Below are 17,020 nucleotides of genomic sequence, written 5' to 3'. Positions count from 1 at the left end.
ACTTCACACATTCTGCTCCAGCACACCAGGTCCTGGAGAAGGGACAACCTGGCTGCCAGTTGCCTGTGGCCATGCCCTGGGCTCTTTCTACCCTAGGGGCTTCTGGCTCCTGCCAGCTCCATGGACCCACCCAGCAATCCCAAGTTCCATGTAATTGCAGTATATGTGACGGCCCTTGACGTGCTGTCCTGTGAGGCAGCCAGGCCTTAATCTCCTTGGTATTCTCCGAACCTGAAAGCGGTGTCCACAGCCCTTCCTTTGTTTCTGTGGGCTAACCTCTGCCCTAGCCTGTCCTGGCTGAGCTCTTCTCTGCATCAATGGCTCTGCCCAGTAAGTGGCTCTGCCACTCACCTGCTACTTAAGAGCAGCTCCTAGTGGCTCCCCCCAAGCTCCCATGACCCCCACCCTTCTACGCCCAGACCATTACCTTTGCTCTGGCTACTGTCCACGACCCCATCCTGCTGCTTACCTACAATGGAAGAATAACACGAATGTGAGGACACCCATGAGTATGGAACACAGTGAGGAGGAGTCTCGGGCACATTCTGTGTCTGGAAGGACAGCCTCTATGTGTCAAGTCTGCTGCATTGTAGGGTTCCCCAGCCCTAGGGAGCCAGATGAATGGAGGCTGGGGGTCAGTTCTGGGAATATGGCTGCACCCCACAGGCATCAGGGCACAGGATGGACTGAGACAAGAGTGCTCCCGGAAGATTCTGTACTTGCTTCCGGTTTCCAGGTTCAGAGGTGGGTTCTTCTGGGGGGTGAGGCCCTGAGTCCCCACCAGCCCAGACCCACAGGACAAGAAGCATCAGATCTTCTGGCCTTGGTGTCCAGTGTTCTCAGAGGTCTCATCTGCTGGCAGATCCACAGCCAGACCTGCCGCCACCCCACAGAAGCAAGAGCCTCGGGGACCCCAGGAGCAGAAGTTTCTGGCCTGGGGCTCAGATGGGGATAAGAGTGGGTTTCGGGCCGGAGAGATAGCATAGCGGTGTTTGCCTTGCAAGCAGCCGATCCAGGACCTAAGGTGGTTGGTTCGATTCCTGGTGTCCCATATGGTCCCCCGTGCCTGCCAGGAGCTATTTCTGAGCAGACAGCCAGGAGTAACCCCTGAGCACTACCGGGTGTGGCCCCCCCCCCAAAAAAGAGTGGGTTTCAGGGTGGAAACACCTGGGGTTGATACAGCACAAGAAGGAACCAGATAAAATATGGGGGGACATCAGCATGACAGGAAGAGTGAAATGAAAGTGTCCCAAGTTGAAGGGGACTCAGGATCAAAGCCAGAAGGCAAGAAGAAAAATTGGGCACATGGAGGGGGCCAGGAAACTGAGGGAGGGTGGAGCACTCCCTGATACACCCTCCCCAGGCCACCTAAGCAGAGTCTAGGGGCGCTGAGGGGAGTGGACAGGGGTGGGACCTGGGGAGTTGGGGTTGTGGGAGTCAGGGCAGACAAATCTGACTGAAGAGAGTAAGCCTGTAAAGGTGTCCTGCACCCTTAGGAGAGAGTCTGGAGGGTCCACTGTTAACTGACCAGATCTGCTGGACTTTGGGAATGAAGGCTGGGGTTTGGGTCACCCCCTCACCTCCTGCAGCCTGGCCAGCCTATTACCCCTCACAGCTCAGACCCCAGCTTTCTCCAGTCTGGCGACCTGGGGAACCCAGCTCTGTGAGCCCTTCTGAAGGTGCCATTGGTCCTATGATACCCCATCACTGCATCTCTGTAGCCTTGGGCATTTTTTGGGAATCAAATCCTGCATTCAGGAAGCTCTGGCTTCTTGCTCCACAGGTCCTTGGCTGCTGGGATGACTGGGGAGGGGCAGGGGGCCTGAGGAGTGGGAGCCTGTGATGATGGCTCTGGGGGAACCAGGACTGGGCCCCACCTAACCTTTCTTCTCTTTCTTCTCCTCCTCATCTCCCCCGGCCCCGAGCAAGGTGAAGATGATTCCAGTCTGGGAGTTCACACCCACAGCAGTCACCACCATTCTTCCAGAGCCTTCCATGACATGAGTGCCTGGCACAGCAACACAGAGCAGAAGGCTGAGATTGGCACCAGCCGGGTTTCTCACAAAGAACCTTGCGGGCTGCACAGAGCCCAGGCCAGGCTCCAAGATGCCTCCTGCTGGCTCTTGGCAGCCATTTGCCTGTGAGCTTGCATACTGGCTCTCTGCAAAGGGAATCTCGAGAGCTGTCGTATTTTCCGGCGTATAAGGCAACTTTTGAAACAAATAAAAGTCAACCGAAAATCGGGGGTCGTCTTATACACCGAGTATATCCCGAAAAATGTTTCAATATGCCGCTAAACGAAAATTGTCTGAATACTGCCAGAAAACGAATTTTCCCACTCGATCCTGCACCAATCACTGCAAGGCTGCTCGGACCGCCTCTCTAACTCAGCTAATCCAAGCAGGCTTTTTATGCATGCAAATTAGACAATGTTCTGGACCTGAATCTACACTGTATAAAGCGTGCTCAGATTGGCCAGAGTCAGAGAGGAAGTCTATTACAGTATAACCTTTGAACCTTTGCTTGTTGTAATTGGCTCACTGTGGTACATACAGTTGCAGCACAGGAACGTTCTGTCTGATACAGTGAATATAGGCCTAAACCTATGTTTCAATTGCAAAATTAGGGGGTCGTCTTATGCGCCCAGTCGTCTTATACGCCGGCAAATACGGTAGTTCAGGGTGTCAGGGTGTTGGACGAGGGTGCCTCTCACCTGACAGCAGCATGGGGTCCTTGTTGACTGCCTTGCGCACATGGTCAGATTCACCAGTCAGCGAACTCTCGTCAATCTTGAGGTCATTGCCCTGAATGAGCACACCGTCGGCGGGCAGCAGGTCCCCTGCAGCAGGCCAGTGCCAGTGCAATTGAGAGAGCAACCTGCCACACATGGGTTCGCTTCCTTCCCCCTTTTCAGGGGCTCCCTGTGGACCCCACACGGCCGTGGCAGGCCCACATTGCCCTCCTGCACACTCACCATATTTGACCTGTGCGATGTCCCCCACCACCAGGGCAGCCACGGGAATCTGGAGGAGCTGCCCGTTGCGGATGACCGTGAACTTCTGCTCCTGCTCAATGCGGCTCTGGAGGCCACGGAACTGCTTCTCCTTGCTCCAGTCATTGAAGGCCGTGACCAGCACCACGCAGATGACGCTGAGCAGGATGGCCGCACCCTCAATCCAGCCAGCTTCTGCCTCACCCTCATCCTCGGCACCAGCTGACACATTTCCACACACTGTACAAGACAGGGCAAATGGGCAGCATTTGCAGGTACCTCTCTGACTACACCTGCGGGTCTGCTAGCTCCTTTGCACTCACCTTCGCTCTCCTCCCCAGGTGGCGCATAGAAAGACAGACCCAGGGACACAATGGCTGCCACCTCCAGAATAATGAGTGTCACATCCTGTAGGGCTTCCCACACCAGCTGCAGGAAGGTCTTGGGCTTCTTGGGGGGGATGAAGTTCTGCCCATAGATCTGCCTGCGCTTCTCCAAGTCAGTTGCGTTGTCAGTCAGGCCTGGCAGGGACAGCTGGGTTAGAAGGCAGCGAGTAGCATGGAGGGGCATGGAGCCCCTCACCTCCCTACTCCTGGGAGCTCCAAGCCCCGCTGGCCTCTTAATTTCTGAAAAGCCTGGAAAGGGTGGTGCTGGGGGGGCTATGCAGTCCCCCAGAGCCCCAGGACAGTCACCGAGACAGAAGCAGAAGAGGGGAGAAACAGGCCTGGAGGAGACAGTGGGGTAGGTGAAGAATGCACCCCAGAGCCAGCCCATCAGCGATGGACAGAGTATGCATGGCCTCCTGGTACCCACAAGAGTGCCCCCTGCCATGTCCTTGTGGCTGCCCCACGGAACAGCTGCCAGCCCCCACACTTGCCCTGACTTTGTGGCTCCAGCCCCAAGCCCTACTCAGGCCGTGCCAGCTGCTGCCCGTCTCTATGGTGATTGCAATGACATGCACAGCCTTGCCATCAGCTTGTGAGCAGCTGAGGGGCCTGAGCAGAGGGGTACAGGTGCCCACCCATGGAGCTGAGGGGCCTGAGCAGAAGCTCTAGTGCACTCCACAGTCCATTAAGCTAATGGCCAGCACAGAGGAAGTTTCCTGAGGCTCTAAAGCTGCCCAGGGGGACCTGCTGTCCAGGCCCCAGGCTATGCTCTGGGCACCATGCAGGCCCCTGCAGGCAGGAGTGGAGGCATGGAGAGTCAAGCAGAGCTAGGATCGTGTCCTCCCCATGGCCACAGCTGTCCCTGTCCTTCTCCCTGTGGGCTCAGGTTTCCTGAAGGGGTGTCTGGGACAAGCTCAGGGACCTGGTTCCTAAGGGCTGGGGCCCCAGATGGGCTGTGTGGCCTTCAGCTACAGGAACAGGAGGGGTGGCATCTGCACCCCTTGGGGTCTTTTTTGAGCAGCCCCTGAAAAAGGACATAGCATCTCCAGGGTATCCTTAGCTTCATCTACTGACCTCTACTGCCCATACCAGCCTGTGCCCTCTCTGCTTCCCATCACTGAGTGTGTCCAGGCCCTGGGTGCAGAGGCAGGGCGAGCCAGCCCGTTGGTATGAGCACGCATGTGCATCCTGGCCAGAGCACAGGCCAGATGCCATCAAAATTGGATTAGGACCCCACTGGGTGGCTCCCAGTTAATTCACCCTCTACTTTTCAGGCCATACAGGGGAAAAGATGGGGCCCAGGGCCATCCAGGTCAGTTAGTACCTTCTAGAATCCAACCCTGTCAGCTAGGTCCTTGTATCTCAAAATGTTGATCTGTGTGCTTTATTTGGGGCTCAGAGCCCCACTAAACCAGTTCCACACCCCCTCCATGAGCTCAGGCTGTTGTGAACAGAACATGCCAAATCTGCAAAGGTATGAGCAGAAGAGGCACCTGCTTTCTCCAGGCTTCTCTGCTCTTCGTAGACACCAGGCCTGTTCCCGGCCATTGAGGCAGAGCTGCTGGTCCCCAGAGCCCTTGACATTTCTAATGCTAACAAGGGCCACCAGGCAGGGCCGAGGCTTCCTTTCATCCAGGCAAGGCCAGGGCCTTGAGAATCAGTGGCCCTTGGCTCCAGCTGTGACCCCATCCCTGAGCCCCAAATCCTTGGGGATGGGGCAAGGAGGTAGAAAGGGATGTTGAGCCATCTGGCCCCAGGGTGCTGCTGGGGATGGCTTGGCTGCAGTGAGTTCCTGAGAGGGGCTGGCCAGGGCCCTAGAGAACAAAGGGGCCAAGCTAGTTAGTTTTGGCCCCTTCCTTCCCTCACTCCCCACACACTTCAGGATGGACTCCACTTAGACTCCTCCACTTAGCCCCCATCCTGGGGACAGCCACTTGGTCTTCATGGAGGGTTGCCTCCTCTTCCCATTATTCTGGACTTCCTTTCCTCCTGCCTTTCTCACTGGAGCTGCTTGGAGACAGATGTGGAGCCTGACAGCCAGTGTGAGCTCACTCTCGCCCTCTTTCTAGTCTACCCCAAGAAGAGAGGGAAGGAAGGTGCTGAGAATGCTCGGATGATACAGAGCGGGGGGCTCAGAGAGCCCACTTACCATCAGTGGGTGAGGTCTTCAGGCGTCGGCAGAGGCCGCCCACATCACCATAGGCTTCCTGAATCTTCTGCAGTGCCTCGGCCCCACGAAGCTCCATGATGGAGCGTAGCTCAGTCAGAGTACAGCCAAAGCCGCCCGGCTGCTGGGCCTTGGGGTGGAACTCGATGGAGCTGTTGGCCATTTCGCCCATCCTGACCACCTGGCTCGATAGCAGGTATGGTCTCAGCTAGGAGCAGGCTACTGAGGTTCCAGCACCCCAGCTGGTGCAAAAGCAGTAGGGGGTGGGGCTGTGTCCACCCACACACACCTGGGGGAAGAGGCAAGAAGAAGCCAGGAGGACCTTTGAGAGGCGAGAGGGCACATGCTCCACCGAGTGGGCCTCTATGGTCACGGCCGGGCTGGGTGGGGGACCTTGGGCCCAGACTAACCTACCCTGGTCCTGGCCAGCGGGAGCACAGAGTGCAGCACAGAAGTCTGAGGTGGTGGAAGAAGTGGTGGGCGTGCTGAGCTGCAGAGCCCTAAGGGCCCCCCAAATCCATTTGGGAAGCCTCTCTGAGGCAGGGTGACAGGTGGGGACAGCAGAGGCAGGCCCGCCCCGCCTAGTCGGCCGTCAGGGTGCCCGGAGTTCCTGGCCCCGCCTGAGCAGCAGACACTGCCAGAAACGCCAGGCGCCAGCTTCCGGGCAGCCTGGTGCCCTCCTAGGCCTGAGGCTGTGCACTGAGGCGAGGAGCAAGGAGGACCAGGAGGGATTGGGGAGAGAGCAGGGGAGGGGCAATGGGAGGCACTGGAGAAGGGGGTGTAAGACATATCACCAGCATCTCCTCAAACTCATACAGCCCCCTGCAGCCCCCTGAGCACTTCCAAATCCCAGCCCTTTTTCTCTCCTGCAGGGAGTGATCAGGTGTCTTTTATTTTCCTGCTCCTGGCTCCACAAGCTCCTCTCAGGGCAGAATGCTCCCCACACCTGGCATTCACTGCTGTATCCATAGAAAACCACAATCCCTCATGCCACCTCAGAGCTCGAGCACCTGGGTATTAATGTGGGGCAAATGGTATACTTGATCATGTATCTTCCACTCCTGGCAGCTCTGTGCAGTACCCTCTTGCAGGCCCCCCTCATTCACACATCCCCATTACGCCCCTGGGAAGGCTGCAAGGATGGGGGTGTCCCTATGAGGGAATAGGGCACATAAGGCTCCTTATCCACACTGGCTAGCACTCAGCACCCCGCTAAGCGGTCACTGCTGTTTCCATGGTCACCACTGCCTCAACAGCTTCCTCTGCCATGGCTCTCTCTGCTATCCCAGTGCCCTTCCCTCTGCATGAAGAATGGTGGTCTGGAAACATCCCTTTTCTCAGCCCCCGAGAGCCAGGGCAACAGCTCACTGCCCACAAACACCTTCCCAGAGTTCAGAGCTACCAGAAGGGGTTCCCCCAAAGAGCTGTGAACACATGGGGTTACCACCCAACTAGAGCATCTAGTCCCGGCCTCTCTAGCCAGCGGGGTGCCAGGAGCACGTTCTAACAGGGAGTCATCCAGAATGCTGCTCAGCTCCCCCAAAATGGGCCCTGCTGTGACCTGCTGAGTTCTTGATGGGGGTGGGGGGAGGCAGGCAGCACGGCCCAAGGAACCCAGGCAGCCCCATCTCCCTGTGGCCCTGGTCAGGACAGAAGCCCACATTGCTCCAGAGACACAGACGGAGCAGCCTGCACCAGACCCCAATGGTGTCACTGACTGAAAACCCTTCTAGCCCTCACTCTTGCCTGTCCTCACAGGATGCTGCCTCCTGCTTCCAGACCCTTTCCCACAGTGGAGCCTGGACCCTGACCCACTGGTTCCCAGGCCCAGTGATTGATGTTCACTTGCACCAAGCCCAGAAACCCCTGGTGGTATCAGCCATGTGGCCTCCTAACCTCTCTTCCTCCAGGCCCTGGGCAGCCAGAACCTTCCTGAATGTGGTGTGGGTTCCCCACTCTCTCTGAACCTCACTCCAATGGAACCCCATAAAGATGAGTGTTGTCTCCTCCCTATTTCTCAGACAGGTAAACTAAAGGTTAAGGAGTCTCTGCCATGGCCGGAGAGAGGCCCCTCTGCTGGGCTCTCCCCCTCCACTACAGCCTGCAGCCAGCCTCACCTTAGCAGGAATGCCAGCCCAAAATCCAGATTGTCCCTGAGCATTTTGCCATGTACCTTTCATCCAAGTTCTTCCTGAGGCTCTGCCCACCAGAGCAAGCTGGGATAACCACTTCCTGCCATATCTCCACAAGGCCCAGACACATCCTATACTCAAGTCCCAGCACCTAAGTGGCTGCAGAGAGCTCCACTGTCCACTAGATTCTTTCTGGGGCCCCAGTGGGATATATGCTAAGGGATATGTGAAGCTGCTAAGCCCAAGGGAGCCCCATCTGTCCATCAGGGACCTCCACTGCCCAGGCATGAACTTCTGCAAGGACCCACTCTCAGCCATTGAGGATTCTTTCCCACCACAGTCTGCTACTTGAGGTTTCTAGAAGCCTATGCAGGGGGCAGCAGCTGAAGCCCCCCTTTAATCCCTGACTCCCCACATCTGCTTCCCTGTCTCTGTGCTGGTGCACGTGGGTGCCCCATGCTCCAGGTTGGAGAGCAGGACCAGGCTGGAGGGCATGGGAAGGAAGGAGCAGTAGCCACAGCCACGTGTATCCTCATTAATATTTCACAGACACTGTCGCTGCAGCTCCTGCCCTCACGGCTCCATCCCTGCCACTGGAGCTAGTGGAGGAGGGAGGATGAGAAAGGAGAGCAGAGAGAGACACACAGAAAGAGACAGATTTAAAGGGCTAAAGCCTATGCTTCCCTCCCCCTGGTTCCTGGTACAATCTGGTCACACACCAAATGGCTGGGCGGGGAACAGCTCTGGGCAAAAACAATAACAGCAGGGTCAGGAACTCCCACAGCCACGCACCCACTCCCATGCACACAAACCCCCATTTCTGCCCCTTGGGACAGGGGCCGGGGCACTTGGACCAATGAGCACTTTCTAGTGTGGCAGGGCCAGCAGGGAGATGCAGGGATGATGGAGTTCTCCCTGGATGATTCTAGAACCTGGAGCTGGCCAGACCCAGAACAGTACCACATTCAGCCCCTGCCTTGAGGGGGTAACCTTGGGTGCTCTCCCTCATCAATTCTGGCCACCTCCAGGAAACTGGGTTTGATCTCTCTGAGTTCCAGACTCCTGAAGCCCATCTATGGTTCTGGGCATGAAAGAGGCTGGCCAGGACGTCCTACCCAGCAGTGGCATACCTCCCCCTTCCTCGAGACCGGAAGCCCAGACACACTTGAATGCACACACTCACTCCAGGGAAGGCCCTGCATCCTCCGGTTCCAACAAGCACTGGCAGAGCGTAATGTGCAGAACAGTTGTGCCAGGCCTCTCTGCAGGTGAGGTGGGAGCCGGAAACCCGGCTTCGAGGTAAGGGACTCACACATCAAAAGCAGAAGATGGAAGAGGGGTTGGCAGCCTGCCCGTGCTCACAGGAGCCAGGAGGGGGGTGCGCCTCAGGAGTCCAGGACTGTGAGCAGCTAAGCCAGGACAGCTCATGCACCCAAGCACTACAGGTGACCTCGCCTTCTAGAAGGGGAGGGAAATCTCGGGATGAGGACCTGAAATCAGGAGGTGGCCCAGCCCTTTGCAGAGTTCCTTGGAGTGGTGATCTCTGGAGTGAGGCAAAGGCAGCTGCGGGGTGCAGGGGTGTATGGCAGGAGTGCGGGAGTCATTTCCAGGGAGAGCTCTGTGGGGTCCAGGCCAGGTTCTGGGCATGGCTGGTGGCCACGACACTGCTGAGTGCCCAGAACTTGATGCCATGAACGGTGCCACTGACCAGTCGCGTGCCACCTGTCTGCGGCCATGATTAAAGCTCTAAACAGGCCCAGACACTGGCACAACTGCTGCTATGACCAGTGTGACCATCACGAACCCTTCCATACCCCACTCTCAGCTGGATGCCTCTATCCCTCTGAGCTGCTGGCTGCCCCATTTAAGAGCAGAAAAGTGGCTGGGCAGAGAGACAGTGGCTTGTTGGGGCCATTGTCTCTCAGCCCCATAGTGTAAAGGTTTCCAGAAATGCAGGCCAAATTTGTGGCCTCCAGAGTGCCTGTGGCAGCCCCTAGTCTTACACCCTTTTGAATCAGCCTGGTGTACTGTCCTCAGCCAGTGGCAGCGCTAGGGGTCAGGGATCTGGCTTGTTCTTGGACAGCCCTGGGGATTCTCGACACAGGGCAAAGGGGCAGTGCTGTGTCCTTAAAAGGGAAGAGACGTGCTCACTCCTGACTGCAACACTGCTGTGAAGATAGGAGCACAACAGCTCTCTTGGGTCTATGTGTGGTTCCATTGTGGGGAGGGGCAGTGCCATGCCAGTGGCTCAGGCCCTGCAGACTAAGTAGCTTCTGTTCCAGACCTGGGAGGTCAGGAAGCACAAGCTCCTTGAGCCATTGACTTTCCTAGTGGGGTGTTTGTGAAGCCGCCCACTCAGGGACCAGCTCCAGGCATGTCTCCCTCCATACCCAAAGCTCTGCATCTCCAAATTTCCAGGGGAGCCCCAAGTCCACCTTCCTGCACCCCAGGGGTTTGCTATTAACCCCGAGGCTGTGCCATGGTACCTGACACAAGGCATGGGGAGCTGGGGTCATTCAGAAGCTCACTCAAGGTCACAGCTAGCAGGGGTGTCTTCACTCAGTACCCCCCAAATCTCAAAGCCACTGGGTCCGGGAGTGCACATCTCAGGGACTCTCTCTATGAGAGTCCATACTTCCTCCTGGTGTACTTGCAATTGGCACCCAGAAAGACCTCCTCGGCCCGAAGGATTTGGACACCATACGGCTGCCTGGTTACCCACCCCCAGAGCACTGACCTATCTGGACCCTGGAGCATGTTTCTGCCAACGTAACTTCCTCCTGCTGTGCGGAGGGGCATGGCCAGCTTTTTTGCAAGACACTTTCCGTTCCCCAAGTGCATCTCCGGTACCTCTTTCAGGTCAGGATCCTGGAGTATTTGGGGATCTCATGGTACCTAGAGGTGAGCAGCTGAGAGCTGGAGAGCCAGGAGCAAGTGTGGGGGCATGAGTGTTCATGATGAGGGGTATGCCTGAAGCCTCTTACACAGCGGGGAGGGCCCTGGGCTCACTCGGCAGAGCATGGGCAAAGGCAGGGCCTGCAGTTCACATCTGGGGCCGCGTAAGGGGCAGAAAGCAGGAGTTTAGGGCTGGTCATGGCAGACCCTGTGGGGCTTGGTGGAGGAATGCTCAGTTCCTGTTCTCCCCCTGGTTCTCCCCACTTCTGTCCGAGGTACCATGCTGCCAGCTGCCAACCCTAGAACCAGCTCCCAGCCACCACCGGAAGCAGCCATGGCCCAAAGTGGGTAATTAAGGAAATTACAGACAGCTGGAGACCAAGGGGAGCAGAGAGGGGACTGCTAAGACACATGTGTCTTCCTTGCCACAGCCCCATGGGCCCATCCTGAATCCTAGAGCAGTGAGGGGTCTTTGGGGGAAGGGACGACTTTAGCATGATTGGCTCACACCCAGTGTTCTCATGACAGCTCCAGGGTGGCTAAGTTAGGGCAAAGACCCCACCTTGGAAGACCCTAACCTGAGCCCTGCTGAGCCTACCAACATCAGACCACCTAGAAAAGGCTACCGTGGGTGTTCCTTTGGGGAATGCAACTGAGCTTGCTGCACCAGCTAATGGCTTTCTAGAACTCTGTGAGTTGCAGATGGACCCATGTGTCCAGGGGACCACACAGTGGCCCCCAGAGCCATCATGTCAGGAGTGGAGGTTTATACAGATGCAGGAAAACCCCTCAGGGTCCTGGAGGATCTGCGCCCAACCCATATAGCTGACAAGCCAGGAGCTTTGGGGGACAGAGCAGACTGATGGGTTTCCCACCCCCCCACCAGCCAGGCCTGAGGTGGGGTGTCCCTCCATGTTTTCACCTCAGGCCCATGTCACAGGAAGCCTCAGGGGTCCAGGAAGGGCCAAGATTCACTGGGAAGAGACCCCTTCTTGCATGCACCCGGCCTGCTGCCACTGGCCTGGCAGTGCCATCAGGCAGGCGGCCAAGCAACATGGCAGCAGCTCCCTGGCACAGGGATGACCAGAAACACACAGCAGCAGCAGCTTCTGCCCAGGCAGCAAAGGCTTTGCTAAAAGTCAGTAATCAAGATCAGCCTGTGACCTAGCCCCTTACCTCATCCATCTCCCGAAGACCAATTCCCCCTAGATGAAGCAGGCCCAGCAGAAGCAGCCCAGAGGCCCCATGTAGCACTCACACATTGCCGTGAATCAAGTTTGATTGGCACACAGCCACAGTGTGTGTGTATGTGTTTGTGTGTGTTTCTGTGCTCACCAGGCACTGTGCCCCCACACAGGGCATAGACCTAGCACAGGGAAAGACCCAGCAGCTCACATCGAGGGGAATATTTTCTCTCTGACCATTTTGAGAAAACCTTTGTCCACCACTGGATTAAAGGGTTAAACATGTTAAGAATGCAACCCCCTCTTGGCTCACTGGCAAGTAGCGGTTGCCCCAGAAATGGAGCTGGGGGATGCCAAAGGCCCCAAAGTAATAGAAGTGGTGGCAAAGAGCTGCCAGCTACTAAGTGTTTATCATGCACTTGAAAAGAACGGAGCAGCCAAGAACAAAGAGCTGTTGAAGTTATTTGCAACAATCTGGGAATTGTCTCCACCTTTCATGTACGAGCTACATTCAAGCCCCAGGAGAGAGTCCGGCACCTTAGCGAAGGGAGGCTAGGAAGAGACCAGTCTGTGGCACAGGAGAGAAGCGGCAGAGTGGCACTCGCCCATAGCTACACAGGGGAGGGAGCCCAGGCTTCCTTTCCACCTTGAGTTTTTCTGCCGAACACTGGCCAGGCCACCAGAGCTAGCCCTTCAGATGTACCCGAGAAGCCTGTGGGGAGCCCTTTGGCAGGAGGCACCGCTGTCTGGCACTGCCTGCTTGGACAGGCCTGGTTTTATCCCCTAAGATGCTCAGCAGAGTCCCGCAACGGCCAAACAGCCCAAGCAGCCGGGATCTCCGCAAACAGCCAAATAATTAAGTGAATTATAATCTCTTGAGACAATCTTGTGCAGCCATTACAAATTGTAATTACAGCCCAAGAGTGTCCTGGCCCGCTTTGGGGGCTCGGCACAGCGGTGCCCCGTCCCCATGCTGAAGGCTGCTCACGACGAATTTCAACTTGAACCATTTGGAAAAAAGCATTCATTTGGGAAGGGATTACATTAATACACAAAATGCTTATGTGAAGTAGAAAGCAGATTACACAATTGGGCCGTGGCATAATAACGGCTGTGGCAATAGACACAATGTGAAGTCCACAGAGCAGAAGCGAATGCAATTACCTAGACTCGGCTGGTGGGGGCTACTGACTTCCCAGGCCAGAGTGGGGTGCAGGCAGTGAATGTAATCCATCCCTACTTCAGGCTGGAGGCTCATCAGGGCTCACCATCCCCTATTAGGCATAATTCCCCTATTGCTTTCTTGCCTCATTGCCCACTGTGCCCCTATGGGGCGAGTTTGTGATCCGAAGACCCATACCCCATTTGAGAGCTCCATTGGCCAGAACCTGTGGGACAGAACTCTTGTGGGACACAAGAATCTGTATTTGAATTTGGAATCTGTGTTTGACCTGGGCAGACACTGGCTCTAAAGCTGTTCTGGGCACTACGCTGAACCTTCTAGAAGGATGGAAACATTTGCTCTCTGCATGATCCTATACAGTGGCCGCTGCCCACTGTAAATGAGAAGCGATTCTGTCTTTTCTTGCCCTGTCATGACATTGCCTGTGCACATAGAATTCTGGACAAGGCTGAAGAGCTGGGTCCCAAGAAGAATGGATTGAAGGAGGGCCAGAACCATAGCACAGTGGGGAGGGCATTTGCCCTGCACACGGCTGGCTCAGGTTTGATCTTTGGCTTCCTATATGGTCCCCAACCCTCCAAGACTAATTCCTGAGCACAGAGAAAGAGTAATCCCTGAGCTCCGCCGGGTGTGGATCCCCCCCCAAGAATGTACTGGAAACCGATGACAACCCTTTGAGGACAGAATGACCAGGAAGCTCAGGACTCCCATGGTTGCCCTCCACGGCACAGCTCTGAACCAGGCACTTCCCATATGGCACATCTATGCTGCCAGGCCTGGTGGTAATGGACTTGGTGTCTTTCTGCTACCTCTTCTGTCATGTGACCTTGGCTTGGTCCCTGTCCCTGCCATGGGCCACCCATGCCTGCCTGGTATCCAAGCCTGCATGACTGCCTTGTTCAAGCTTTCCTGCTGTCTTGCCCAAAGGGGCTGTATGGCTCAGCACTTGCACCCAGGTGTCTTCCATCCCCACAAGAGCACTGACCTTCTCCAAGGGCCAGGCTACGGGGCTGATCTCTGCCACTGCACCCAGCCTGGGCCATTCTCAGAGACAACACTGGTGACAACCAATCCCAGGCCTTTTCCTCATGGGCAGGCCTCTCCCCATCTAGCCAGGGCTGACTCTGCTCCAGAACTAGAGTTGACCCCCGATCGGATGAATCCTGGTGTTCCACTCTGCCAAATTTGGCCCCAGATTCTAGAAGTGACAGATCCAGGCAACTAGATGTGGAAGCCCAATAGCCTGGTGGCAGTCCTGGTGTCGCTGCCTCCTGGAAGCATGGGCAACATGCCTGACCTTTCTTAGCCTCAGGCTCCTCATCCGTGAAATGGGGAGGACAGTGTCCCTGGTTGCTGTTGGAGTTGATTGCCCGGAAGTGAGCGGGTATCTTGAAGCATTGTTTGGCACAGGCTGAGTGTTAATACCATTACTGCAGTCTCGCCTGCCAGAGAGGCCGCACAGGACCGCAGCCCTCAGCTGACTGATGTGCTTAGTTCAAAGGGCAGGGGCAGCCTAGTGTGGGTTTCTGGGTTCCTCTGGACCTCAGATCGCAGAGTGCCCCCAGAAGGTCTGGTCTGGCTCAGTCCTGCAGCAGAGAGCCAGGGGACCCCTGTGTGTCATCTGTACTTGACAACCCCCTCCTGTGATGTCACAGACTGACAAATGATTTGGTCTCAAAAGTGCTGCTCCAGCTCCGAGGTTGAAATGTCAGCAGCAGAGGCAGCCTGAGGCCACCCAGGCTCCCAGACCAGAGCAGGGAAGGGACTTGGCCAAGGTCACAAAGACCAGCAGGCTCGGCACCCCCCCCCAATTGAGTGATTGTGCTGCTTAGGCCAGGGTACCCACCACCACCACCACACTGCCGCAGCCTCCTCTGTCTGTCACCCCAGCTCTAAGCTCAGCCTCAGGAATTCCTTCCCCCAGAGGACTAGCTCTCCTGGCTCTGTGCACCACCCTTCCCACGCCGCCCTGCTCCCATCTGCCTGAGTTACCCGCTGGCCACCTGGCAGTACTGGGCAAAGAGCAGGTGGGTCTTATGGATATTAGTTGCGTCCTTGGCCCTCCACAGGCCACCAAGGGCAGCGACACATCAGCCCAGCCCCTAGCCGCTGGTACAAGCTCCAGGCTGGCTCCACCCTTGAAGCTCAGCGGGCTGGGGCAGCGCCCCCTGCCGGCGGCCTGAAGACTCAGGACCAGCTTGTGCATCTAGGCAACTGCGGATGGCAGCGTGGCTGGCTGGGCAGAGGTGCAGAGCCCTGATTCATGTGCAGATGTGGGGGCTACTCCCCGACCCCCTCAGGTCAGATCCCTGGGGACATGCGAAGACATCTGTCCATCCAAGGATCAAAGGGCCTCGACCTGCCCATCTGAGAAATGGGGATAGGAGCCAGGCCTAGCCTCCCGCATCAGGTGATTCTGTGGGTCCCGGAGGTCAAGGTCGGTAATGTGCCATGATTGAAGAGAACAGAGGGACAGTTCTGGGGTGCGGAAGGCAGGAGGGCCTGCCACACCAGGTCAGCGCACCTGCTCTGATCAGCAGGGATTCCATGGCCTTGGGAATGAAGGGAAGTGTCCCATGTTCAGTCCTGCTCTGGGAGATAACAGTTCCCGCCTCTGGGCCACCCTGGGCTTTGCAGAGCGAAGCAGGGGTGAGCCCCAAATCTCCAACAAGAATGGGGGCCGTTGCACGGAAGACCAGGGCTCCCCATGCCTAGAAATGCAGCCCCAGACCCCACCAGCCCCGGATCTCAGGGAGAGAGCCAAGGTCACGCCAGTGAGCCACCAGCTGGTCCTGGTGGCTGCGGTACGGGGTGCTGGGACCCCGTGGGAACACACGCCTGGCCTGGGGGAGGGCACAAGGGGTGCTGCTGGCCTTTGTGAGGAGCGTACGCACGGCCCCCCAGCGTCCAAGCTGTGCACTCCCACGACCCCGACAGCAGCCCCCCGCGGCCTTTTCCCCAGATGAAGATGCGCCTGCGCGGGATGCGGGGTGCTGGGTGCGGGGCACTCCCCGGAGGCCGGCCGGGGCCCCCGGGGTGACGCGCTGCCGCGGCGCCGCAAGGACACGCAGGCCCGACGCGGGGTGCAGGTGCCACGACCAGGGACCCGCGTCCCCCCACCTGCCACCCGCTCCACCTGCCGCGACACCCGCCCCCGCCCGCGCCCACTCGGGCGGCGCCCGCGCGCCCCGGTCACCACTTACCCGGTCATGGGCACGGCCGCCTCGGCGGCCTCAGCTCCCGCGGGCGCTGGCGCTGCGGGTGAGCGCCGGGCGGGGCCGACCTGCCCCCAGGCACCAAAAGGCCGGGCGAGGGGCGCGACCCTCCTCGGAGGAGCCGAGAGCTGCGCCCAGCGCTCCCCACGCTGCACCGGCGGTGGCGGGCGAAGCAGCGCGCTCGGCTCCAGCCGCAGCTCTGAGAGCGCAGGAGGGAGGAGGGAGGGGGAGGAATAGGGAGAGGGAGGCGCGGGGAGGACGGAGCGGGCGCGGGGGGCGGTGCGGGAGGCGGGGGCGCCCCCTTCGGGCCCCCAAGTCGCCCCTGTGGGTGCTGGCCTGAGGATTGCCAGGGGCGACTGTGAAGCCTTGGTTCCCTTGAACCCTGTCTTGGGGCTAGGGGACCCCGACCCATGTGAACCCGGGGTACAGAAAAACTCACCTGAAACTGCCCTCCAAGTGCGACATAAGGGAGTTGAAGCTGATTTCATTCCTCCAAGTCAGCGTCCCCCAAAGTTGTCACACCAGTGCCTTTTTGCCCAGGACATGCGCCTTCCAGGGAAGTGTGTTTAATAGCCCTTGGGGCAGGCCCAGGTCACCAGCCAGCAGTGCCCCAGTCGTCGCCCCCCATGGATCTCCACACCCTGTGGAGTCTCTCTAGCAGCTGAGAGAGGGGGAGGGGTGCACTGCAGGGGCTCCTGGTGAGAAAGGGCCATGGGGAGAATTAGTGCCCCAGAGGTCCTAGTTGGTACCAGGCACTAGCAGACCAGGAGCCACATCAGTGGAGAGACTGGCAAGGAGTGAGCCGGAGCTCAAGGGACATGCAGGCACCACAGACAGAGGTGCCACAGGGAGAGGGACAAAGGGCA

General features: G+C 57.7%; 1 protein-coding gene across 3 annotated transcripts in view; it reads right to left on the bottom strand.

The window, feature by feature from the left end:
• Positions 1-16,352, bottom strand: part of ATP2B3 (ATPase plasma membrane Ca2+ transporting 3) — a 39,559-nt gene extending 23,207 nt beyond the window's left edge. For all 3 annotated transcript variants that reach the window (XM_049767472.1, XM_049767469.1, XM_049767470.1), the window contains exons 1-7: positions 16,143-16,352; positions 5,528-5,834; positions 3,316-3,513; positions 2,975-3,232; positions 2,714-2,839; positions 1,883-2,008; positions 428-469 (exon numbers count right to left, since the gene is read on the bottom strand). In XM_049767472.1, coding sequence (XP_049623429.1) covers positions 428-469; positions 1,883-2,008; positions 2,714-2,839; positions 2,975-3,232; positions 3,316-3,513; positions 5,528-5,717 — 940 coding nt within the window. In that variant the 5' untranslated portion in view covers positions 5,718-5,834; positions 16,143-16,352. The remainder of the gene's footprint in view (positions 1-427; positions 470-1,882; positions 2,009-2,713; positions 2,840-2,974; positions 3,233-3,315; positions 3,514-5,527; positions 5,835-16,142) is intronic.
• Between the last annotated feature and the right edge of the window lie 668 nt (positions 16,353-17,020).

This window comes from Suncus etruscus, chromosome X (assembly GCF_024139225.1).
Source record: "Suncus etruscus isolate mSunEtr1 chromosome X, mSunEtr1.pri.cur, whole genome shotgun sequence".
Classification (NCBI taxonomy): Eukaryota; Metazoa; Chordata; class Mammalia; order Eulipotyphla; family Soricidae; genus Suncus; species Suncus etruscus.
Note: the sequence above shows the minus strand (reverse complement) of the source record. Positions and strands in the feature narration are given on the sequence as shown.